Source organism: Marmota monax, unplaced genomic scaffold (genome assembly GCF_021218885.2).
Source record: "Marmota monax isolate L192 unplaced genomic scaffold, Marmota_monax_Labrador192_F-V1.1 WCK01_AAM20220418_F8-fsc00170, whole genome shotgun sequence".
NCBI lineage: Eukaryota > Metazoa > Chordata > Mammalia > Rodentia > Sciuridae > Marmota > Marmota monax.
In genome coordinates, this window is record NW_026692395.1 from 625903 (window position 1) to 636559 (window position 10657).

Sequence of the window (10657 nt, forward strand, 5' to 3'; positions counted from 1 at the left end):
ACAGGCTCTCACCAAGTTGCTGAATCTGGCCTCAAGTTTGTCATCCTCCTCCCAGGATCACAAACAGGCACCACCATACCTGACTAGTTTTTTCTATATTTTACATTTTGGCTACTAGAAAATTGTAAATTGTATGTGTTGGCAGCCTTATATTTCCATAAGACAGCATTCCATATTACTGATAAGTGGATACGTGGACAAGTCAATCAGGCAGCAGGAGTAGAAGGGAATAGATGTAAGTGGATGTACAATATTTAGATTAATCAGTTTAAAGTGGGGCACACCAGTAATTCCAGAAACTCAGTTAGCTGAGGCAAGAGGACAAGTTCAAGGCCAGCCTCAGCAACTTAGTGAGACCTTGTCTCAAAATAAAAAGTAAAAAAGACTGGGAATGTGGTTCAGTGGTTAAGCACACTTGGGTTCAATCTCTGGTATCCCCCAACTCCCCCCAAAACATTTAAAAATGTGAAACTAGATGGAATTTCTTAGGAAGTAAATTTATATAAGGAAAAAATCCAAATACTGAGGCCTGGGCATTTCAGCACTCAAAATTATGAAAAGTGAAAAAAAAAAAGTACAGGAGAATGCAGGTGAACACAAAGAAAGCAGTCTCCAAAGACTAAGGAAAATCATTTATCAAGGAGTGAGGAGTTAACAACTGTACCAAGTGTTGCAAGCAAGATGAAGTTTAAGAATGTGTGTACAGCTGGGCAAGCAGCCACATGCCTGTAATCCCAGCAGCTTGGGAGGCTGAAACAGGAGGATTGTGAGTTCAAAGACAGCCTCTGCAATTGCGAGACACTAAGCAATTCATTGAGACCCTGTCTCTCTTAAAAAAAATGAAAAAAGAATCACAGGTCCTGGATGCAGCTTCGAGGAATAAGTGTATCTGAAAATTTTACATAACTGTCAGGGTTTTGAGACCTGGTGGGAACATCTCCTTGTCCCTGTGGACAAGTAGCTCTCTGATGTGCATGCAGCAGGAGCAGGACCTAAGGATTTCCTTCCAAAACGTAAGGCCTAGGACTAGGCTTCCACTGCACACACACTAGAAAAGCAGAGGAAGGAAATGAGAAAAGAGATTACACACACACACACACACACACACACAAACACAGAACTAGGGATTGAACCTAAGGGTGAATAACCACTGAGCCACATTCCCAGACGCCCCCCTCCTTTTTAAATTTTGAGATAAGACCTCATTAAGTTTCTGAGGCTGGCTTTCAACTTTCCATCCTCTTGCCTCTGCATTCTGAGCTATGGGATTACAGGTGTGTGCCACGGCACGAGAAAGTACCATGTTTCCAAAGATTTCTATTTTTTTAAAGCAGCTGAATTTCATATAGAGGTAGTTACATGGTCAAAGTAAAGAATGTAGAATATAAAAGTTAAGACCATATCAAGAGTTATTCCAAAAACCAGCATGGTGTATGTTCAAACATCTCTCCAAAATTCACACGCATGCTCTCTCTCTCTCTCTCTCACACACACACACACACACACACTCTTAACATTATATACTTGCTCACAAACTCAGTCACAACCCCTTTTACAACAAGATTATCCATCAATGCGTATTTTTGTTAAATATCTAACCATTTTCCCATGAGTTATTAACCTCAAATCCCCCAATCCCAGACCTCCAGAGGCCCTTCTCAGCAAATAAACATTTACCTCCAGTAGAAAATAGAAGAGCTCTTCTGCCCTCAGGTTCCGGGTTCCTGCCATTTCTCCCTTCAGGATCCTGCCCCCACTCCCAGACCTCTACTCTCATCTGGGTCATGTCCCCGACACTCCCCAACCCCTTATTCATGCCCTTCCTCTTTTCTGATCCTGGAAATCATCATCTCTCCTTGCACTCAGCTGCCTCGTGTTAAATTGTGCCCCTTTTCTTACTCAAGTTGCAAATCACCTATACTAAGAAAGTATACAGTGCCTTAAGGAGGAACTTACCTGGCAGAACTCCATTTCTGGCAGTAGCAAAAAAAAATGATTGCTAAAGCATATTTTATTCTTTCTTGCATCCAAACAGACAGCTAGCATGCTAATAACTTTCTTTAAAACAAGATTGAGGACGACAATAAAGAAACTCTACATTTTTAAGGTGAAACCAACAGCTTTATTAAGGTACTTCATTACATAAAAAGCTACTTAGGGAAACAATTGTCAACTCAGGGGCAAAGGCAGGCCCTTTTGAGGAAGAATGGGGCTTGAAATCAAGGGCAAACGGCAGGTAAGTGCTGAGCAGCAGGGTCATGGGGAAAGGATGCTTCAAAATTGCTCAGGATATTGATTAATAGCTAGAACTCTTGAAAAATCTCACAGGTATACAGGTATGCATAGAATAATCTATTCATGCAGCTGTTGGATGCTGATTCCTTCTGTGGGTCTTGGAGGACGCTCACAGAAGAGGTCACAGCACAAATGGTGTAGGGGCATGAGATGATCCCCCTACACCTGTTCTCCTCCCTGTTCCCCGGGAATTTCTGAGCTCGGGGCATCCAGCTCAGGCAGCAAGGCACGCCTAAGGCTGGAAGGGCTAGGAGTAGAGATAGAACCCAAGCCATAGCACGGAGGAGAAGAGGATGAGGAACCCTGGCCAGGAAACTTGGTGGGAGATGAAGAGGGGCTTAAGCCAGGAGATCTAGTTGGGGAGGAAGAAGGGGAAGAGGACAAGGAGGACGAGGAGGATGAGGGGGATGAGGAGGATGAGGTGGAGGTAGAGATGCTCTCACTGCGCTGCCTATGCAAAGTAAAGAACCTACCAGGGGGTGAAGGAGAGGAAGCACGCATACGGACTGCATGCCAGACAGCCTGAGAAGGCGGGCTTCCAACCTCACGTTCAGAAGAACTTGAGCTACTCTGAAAGACATGCTGTAAGGGTGCCCTAGAGGAAGGAGGAGGTCTCCTGACACCTGGGTTACGCAGAGAGCCTCGAATGGGAATGGCCGACCTTCCAGATGACCTCTGCAGGGTGGGGCGTCTCCTCCGGGGACCAAGGCCTGTGGTTGAGGTCGTGCTGCTAGGAGTAGGGCCGGAGTTTGTTGCAGGTCTTCTGAGGGTGGTGTCTGGCCGGGATGCACTGGTGCGAACAGGAACTGATGAAGTGCTGCCACTGTGAAGATCAGCACCTGGTCGGGTGGCACGGCTCCTGGGATTAGTGGCTGGTGCAGATACTGGACATCGAAGAGCAGGACCTGGCCGGGTGACATGGCTGCGGAGATCAGACCCATGCTGAGAGGCACCATTCTGGGGAACAGGGAGGGGCCTGGATGAACCACTGCGGAGAACAGGACCTGGTGCAGTGGAGCGAAGGCGGAGACCAGGGCCTGGTGCAGATGCATGGCGTTGATCAGGGCTGGGCCTGGATGCACCACTGCGAAGAACTGGGCCTGGTGGGCTGGCACGGCGTCGAAGAGCAGGCCTAGGCCTGGATGCACTGCTACGCAGAACAGGGCCTGGTGGTGTGGCACGACTGCGGTGAGCAGGACCTAGTGTAGATGCATGGCTTTGGGTGCCATGGCCTGGAACGGTGGTGCCACTGCAGAGGGCAGAGTCTGCCCTGAGGGCTTGCCTGCGGAGAGCAGGTCCTGGACCGGTTGCATGATTCCATGTAGAGGCTTGAGAACCGCAGCGGCGGCGGCAGCGGCGGCGGGGCTGAGAAGATGGTGGAGGAGGCACAGACGCCTGCGCAGAAGCCCCAGGAAACAGGTGGCACCCTGTAGGCTTTTCAGCCTGGTCTCGGCTGGGCTGGCTGGGCTGCTTCTTACGACGTTTGTTCTCAGGGCTCTTTTTCTGGGCCTGGGGTTGCTCCTGGCCACTGGTCTCAGGTTCCTCACGTCTAAGGCTTGCCTGGGAACCACGGCTGTCCTGGAGGTCAACACGGCGTTTTGCTGACATACTGTCCATGGAGGGCAGCACAGGGTCTTCACAGGCAGTGGAAACGACGGCAGAGGTAGCAGAACCTGCTGTGCTGCTTTGATCAGTGTCTCCAAACACAGCCTCATGGCTTGGGGCTGTGGGGACCAAAGCAACAGGATCTTGATATACCCTTCCAAAGACATGGCCAGGGGCTAGGGTGGCCTCATTCTTCTGCCCTCTGGGTACCTCACCCTGCTGGGGCTTCTGCTGCTTCTCTCGAGGTGCCTGAGTAGCCATGCTATAGGATTCCAGCTCTGACCCAAGTGAAGGCTCCGAGACAAAACTCCGGTGGCAAGTAATGCCGCCGGCTGGGTCCAGTCAGAGCTGGTAAAGAAGGATGGGTGGGGCCAACTGATCTTCACCTTTGATTGGCAAGCTGGATATCACGTGATGCTTCCCACCATCCTGTATCTGTAGCCTAGCAGCCCAATGTAGACCTTTCTGGCGCCAGCCAGGAGGGTGTATCCACCCCTCCCTTCAGCCTTAGAGCTATAGGAGGCGTTTCCCCGCCTTTGGATTCTTGTGCTCCCCCTCCACCACCCATTTTGTCCTCTGGGGTCAATAGTGTGAATTTCTCTAGTCTCAAACCTGGCCCCTAATACAGTATGGTTCAGGGAAAGGGTTTGGGGTGTGGAGTCTATCTGTGTGAACCATTTGAGGTACCACAAATCATCTTGTTAGTACCACTCCCCTCTCAAAACCTCAAAAGATCAAACTCTTGAAAGATACCAACCTGGCTGACAGGCTGTATCCCTAAGCTAGGGTGGGACCCCATAGAGGATTGTTCAAGAACCCCTTCAGGCATCTGGATAACCCCAGACTGGATCTGGTGTATTTTAAGTTTGGTGAGAGGCCTGAAGGCAAGAAAAGAGATGGGGTCCACAGTGTCTTGGCTTGAGCTGTTCTGCCTACCTCAAACAGCAGACAGAGATTTAGAGTGTTCCTTTAAACTGCTTCTCCCTACCTTTTGCCCTGAGGCCAAGGTTTCCTAGGATTAAGGCTGATACCTTTCTCAACATTCATCAGCATTTTTAAGGGCTGCATAGGAATCCACTGATAAATGCACGTTCATTTATTTGGACTAGACTCTAGTTTCTTTTAAATTCGCTTTGATGTACAGACTTGAAGTTTCATATTTGGACCCTCATTCTTAGTCACTATTTCAAAAGGTCGGCTTCTTTAAGTGCCCAAAACAGAAAAACAAATATGAGAAAAGCACCACTGAAATTCTCAAAATGCCCACAGGCAAATACTGGACATACTTCTTTATATCTCGGTAAAATGGCCACTCGCACGTTTCATAGTTTATGAAAATTGAACTATTTATGATTACATGTTGTTTTATTAACCTATTTTGGGGGTCCAGAAAACACTCTCCCATATCACTGAATAAATTTCCACAAGGCCATTTTAACTAAAACATATACCTACTGAGGAGGAAGATTATATTTTCAAATACTCCTGTGTCAACCAACATTTATGTTTCCCAAATTTTTACATCAATGTGAGCCACATCCTTCTCACTAAAAACGATTCTTATCCTCAGTTTTGTCCTTGTTACAAAGTCCCAGAAAAAGAAATTCATGGTACAGTCTATGCACACTTGTAATTCTTTGATAAAAATACTGGCAAACTGTTCTGAAAGTTGCTGTTATAACAATTTTAGCAGGATAGAACAGGATATTTATGAGAATGAAGAGCAACTGGACTTCAACACAACTCAAAAATAGAATGGAATGATATGTGGAGTGTTAATGTGGAATGGAAAATGGATTTGAAATGGAATGCAGCAGGGGATGAACTGGAGACTGGAGTGAAACTGGGAATGGAATACAGACTTGAACAGGATGTGGAATGGAAAATTGAAGAGACTGGACATAGAATAGAATATGATAGAATGAGAAAATGGAATGAAATAAAATGTCACGAAATAAAATCTGTTATATGAGAAAGGGGATGAAACAGTATAGTGTTAAATAAAATATGAAAGAAAACAGAAAATAATCAAAATAGGAAGGAAAATAAAAAGGAACAGAATGTGCAATTGCCTGAAATCAATGCCTGTGAAATATGTCCTGTAGATTTTAAAATATCAGAAAAGAATAGAATGAAATTTGGAATGAAATATAGAATCCAAATTTATGAAGGATGAACTAGGAATTAAATAATAATGGAAGATGGAAAATGAAGGACTGATGAAATACAAGATGGAATTAAATGAACAGTAAATAAATAGAATGTGTTCTGTTCATGTACCATTCCATAATTTTAGTGTAATAGAACAATGTCCACTTTATTTCATATCATTTTGTAGAGATAGAATTCAAACAGCACGTAATGGTGATGGCTTGTGTATGCTACACAATGTCTGGGACCTGAGCTGGGGAACTTGATTGGTTTTAAGGTTATGGGGGAAGGACAGCAGTAAGTGATGGCTCCTGCATTTTGGTGGATGGTGGTGACAATGAAAGAGGGAAATCTTGCCCAGTGGAGGAGATCAAGGAGATAGTGTGAATCCATAATTCTCTTATGACCACGTTGACACCTATAACCCTGTATGGGCATCCTAGTCATTTAAAGGTATAAGCCCCAATTCATCTCATAGCTATTCTCATAGCTCTATAAGTTAACTTTCAGTAGTTTCATGAATCCAGTTTTCCTCTAGGGAGTCATTTCATTTTATGGTCTAATACTTTTCTTCCTTTTTTAGAATTTCTGTGGACCTTAGCCATTACTCTGACTTAATAATAACTAAAATGACTCTCCTGTATATTCGTCCACCTATGAGATCTCTAAGATCTAAAAGTTTATTCTAAAGAAACTTCCTCTCTTTAATTTCATTTGTGTCTTCAGTATCCTGTTCTTTATTATTTTCTGACTTCCATTTAAAGTATTTATGTATGTATGTGCTTATACAAAAGAAGTGGGAAGAGTGATTTTTTTATTCTCTCATATATTATCTTCTGAATTTTTCCAATGAGCCTATATCATTCTTGTACTAAATAAATACCTACTTGCATTTTTAAAAATAATTACCTTACATGAAAATAAAACAAACTTAAAGAGGTTTAATTAGGTTTTAAGCTTTTTTTAAGAAAATAGGCTCTCTTATATTATTGGATGGGATTATAAATTTGTAGCACCTTCCCAGATGAAAATTTAATGATATGAAGATACATTAAAAAAAATTCTTGCCCGGCATGGCGGCACATGATTGTAACCCCTATTATGTTTTCCATGGCTGTACTAATTTATGTTCCCACCAAATGTGTAATAATGTTTCCCTTTCTCTGCATCCTCACCAGTATTTTCTTTTGTCTTTTTGATGATGGTCATTCTAACTGAAGTGAGATGATATCTTATCATACTTTTCATTTGCATTTCACTGATGATTAGTGATACTGGACATTTTTCATAGAACTTTTAGCCATTTTCATGTTTTCTTTTGATAAATGTTCAATTCCTATCAAAATATCAATGGCAATATTCACAAAATAGAAAAAAATCCTAAAATTCCTCTGAAACAACAACAACAAAAAAACAACTTCCACACACAAAACCGCCCTATAAATAGCCAAAGAAATCCTGAGCAAAAGACCAAAGCTAGATGTATCATTTAACCTGAAGTCAAAATACACTGCAAAGCTACATTAACCAAAATAGCATAAATACTGACATAAAAAACAGACCTATAAACCAATGGAAAACAGCGGAGGAGCCAGAAAAAAAAATCCAGGTATTTATAGCAAACCGATTTTCAACAAAGGTGCCAAAAACACATATTGGGGAAAGGACAGTTTCTTCACCAAATGGTCCTGGGAATGATGAATACCTGTATGCATAACAATGACACTCGACCTTTTTGCCATATTGAAAATCAATTAAAATGGATTTAAGACTGAAATGCAAGGCCAGAAAGTATGAAAGTACTAGAAGAAAGCATAGTGGAAATGCTTTGGAATGTTGATCTGGGCAGATATATTTTGGAGAATGACCCCAAAAGCATGGGAAATGGAAGCAAAAATAGACCAATGGGGTTGTATCAAACTCAAAAGCTTTTCTCCACAACAAAGGGAAAAATCAAGAGAATTAAGAGACAAACTGCAGAATGAGAGAAAATATTTGCAAACTTCATCCAACAAGGAATTAACAACCAGGATCTACAAGGAACTCAAACAACAACATTCAAAAAAACAACAAAACCCACTCAAATTATCTAATTAAACATGGACAAAAGATGTGTAGAATGCCATTTCTTTTTAAAAAAAATCTGAAACAACCTCAATTTCCAACAGTATATCAGATGCCCACAGAACAAATTTATGTAACTTTTAAATTTTTTTTTTTTTAGTTGTTGATGGGCCTTTATTTATTTCTCTATATGTGGTGCTGAGTATCGAACCCAGTGCCTCACACATGCAAGGCAAGCATTCCACCACTAAGATACAACCCCAGCCCAAATTTATGTACTTTTACAGGATGTTTTTGAAAAACTTTTAATGCTATGGGAAAGTGGTTATAATATTGTACAACACACACACACACACACACACACACACCATGTACCCTATTTTCTACTGATCTATACTTACATGTATCTATTTTACATTTACCTTTTTATATACATTTAAATTTCATCCACTATAGTGCTGTTGTTCTCAATAGGGGGCTCATTTTGCCCCTTGGAATATTTAGAAGTGTCTGCAGAATGACAGTTGGGGACAGTGCACTGCTATTTGCATCTGGCTGTGGATCAGGGATGCTGCTTTACACCTTCAATGCACAGGAAAGTCTCCACTAATACAAAATTATCTGGCCTCAAATGCCAATAGTGTCAACTTTGACAAATATTGCAGTAGAGAATTTAGATAATTCAGAAAAGCTTAAGAAAATTTAAGTTGGGACAATTCTACCAGTAATTAAAAACTATCATTAAAAATTTGACAGATTTATATGTTCATTTTTCTGTGGTCATTTGACACTTCTTTATTGGCACATGGGGTACTTTGGAAATAAACAAATTCATTTTGGGGGGGCTGCAGATTGAACCCAGGTCTTTGTGCATGCTAAGCAGGTATTCTAACACTGAGCATATTTTTAAAGACTTCTTTCTTCCTCAACAAGCTCTAAATGTTTTTCTCATATTAAGCACTCTAGTAGTTGCTTAAGAAGTTACACAACTTTAGAACTGTAATGTTAACTCATTCCACAAATATCAATCCATCAACATTATCTCTTCATTTTCAAAGGTCTAATCAAAGCATTCATTTCACCGGGCATGGTGGCGCACGCCTGTAATTCCAGTGGCTCTGGAGGCTGAGATGGGAGGACCGCAAATTCAAAGCAAGCTTCAGCAAAGGTGAAGTGCTAAGCTACTCAATGAGACTCTGTGTCTAAATAAAATACAAAATAGGGGTGGGGATGTGGCTCAGTGGTCGAGTGCCCCTGAGTTCAATCCCGGTACCCTCACTATAAAAGGGCATTCATTTCCCAATGTGTGTGTGTGTGTGTGTGTGTGTGTGTGTGTGTTTACAATTAAACAAAAAACTTTGGCTCAGTGCAATGTATCTGATCTATAAAGAGTAGTATGGTCAGCTAACCAAGTTACAGTAATCTGACTCCCACTCTGGTGAATAGCTTGCAAATGGGCATTTCCCAGTCAATGAGATGGAAGGACATCCTTTGGGTTCTCTGGGGAAAGATTTCTCAGCTCTTTTTTGGTGGGGGCAGGGCTACCAAGAATTAAACTCAAGGTCACTTGACCACTGAACCACATCCCCAGCCCTATTTTGTATTTTATTTAGAGATAGGGTCTCACTGAATTGCTTGGCACCTTGCTTTTGCTGAGGCTGGCTTTGAACTCTTGATTCTCCTGCCTTAGCCTCCCTAGCCACTGGGATTACAGGCAGGTGCCACTGTACCCTGTGATTTCTCAGCTATTAAACAATAAAAACATACAAGATATTGTTTACATAAAAACTTAAAGAATATACAAATCAAATATTAGGATAAAAACAGCATGATAACTGGACATAAAGTCAATATTACACAATTGAATTATATTTCTATATATTAGCATCAAAAATTATAAAGTGGAAAAATTTTAAATGAAATTTGCAATAGCATGAGAAAGCATCAAACACCTTGGAACAACACTAATAAAAATTCAAAAGACTATTGTCCAGAAAGCTCTAACATTTCTGAAAGAAATTAAAGAAAACCACATTAATCAGAGATGCAGTGTATTTATTGATTATAAGCAATATTATGAAAAAAAATCTTAAGACAGAATTCTCATCCAAATGATCTATGGATTCAATGTAATCCCAATAAAAATTCCAGCAGATGGTTTGTAAGTAAAAATTGGCTAACTGATTATAAAATATGGATATCAAAGATGCAAGAACAGAGAAAGTCATCCAGAAGAAGAAATTTAAAGGACTATCACTCAAAGCCAGAGAGTAAGCAAACTATAAAGCCATTATAATTAAAATAGTGTGACTTTTGTATAAGAATATTTTGATATGCAAGAATAGATAAAAAATAGACATATCTTCATCTATTTAGATTTAGATATCTAAATAGACCAACAAATAAGGAGTCCACAAAGACACATATAGCATCACCTCACAACAGAGGCATTAATACAGTTCTCAGGAAGAAGGATAATCATTTAAATAAGTGGAGATGGAATAACAGGATATCAAGCCATATGGAAAACATAAATTTGGCC

The 10657-nt window shown here is 41.3% G+C and overlaps 1 protein-coding gene across 1 annotated transcript; it reads right to left on the reverse strand.

The window, feature by feature from the left end:
• Positions 1 to 2454: 2454 nt before the first annotated feature.
• Positions 2455 to 4161, reverse strand: Ezhip (EZH inhibitory protein). The gene has a single exon (XM_046442594.1). The coding sequence runs from the start codon at positions 4159 to 4161 to the stop codon at positions 2455 to 2457; it is 1707 nt and encodes a 568-aa protein (XP_046298550.1).
• Positions 4162 to 10657: the final 6496 nt, after the last annotated feature.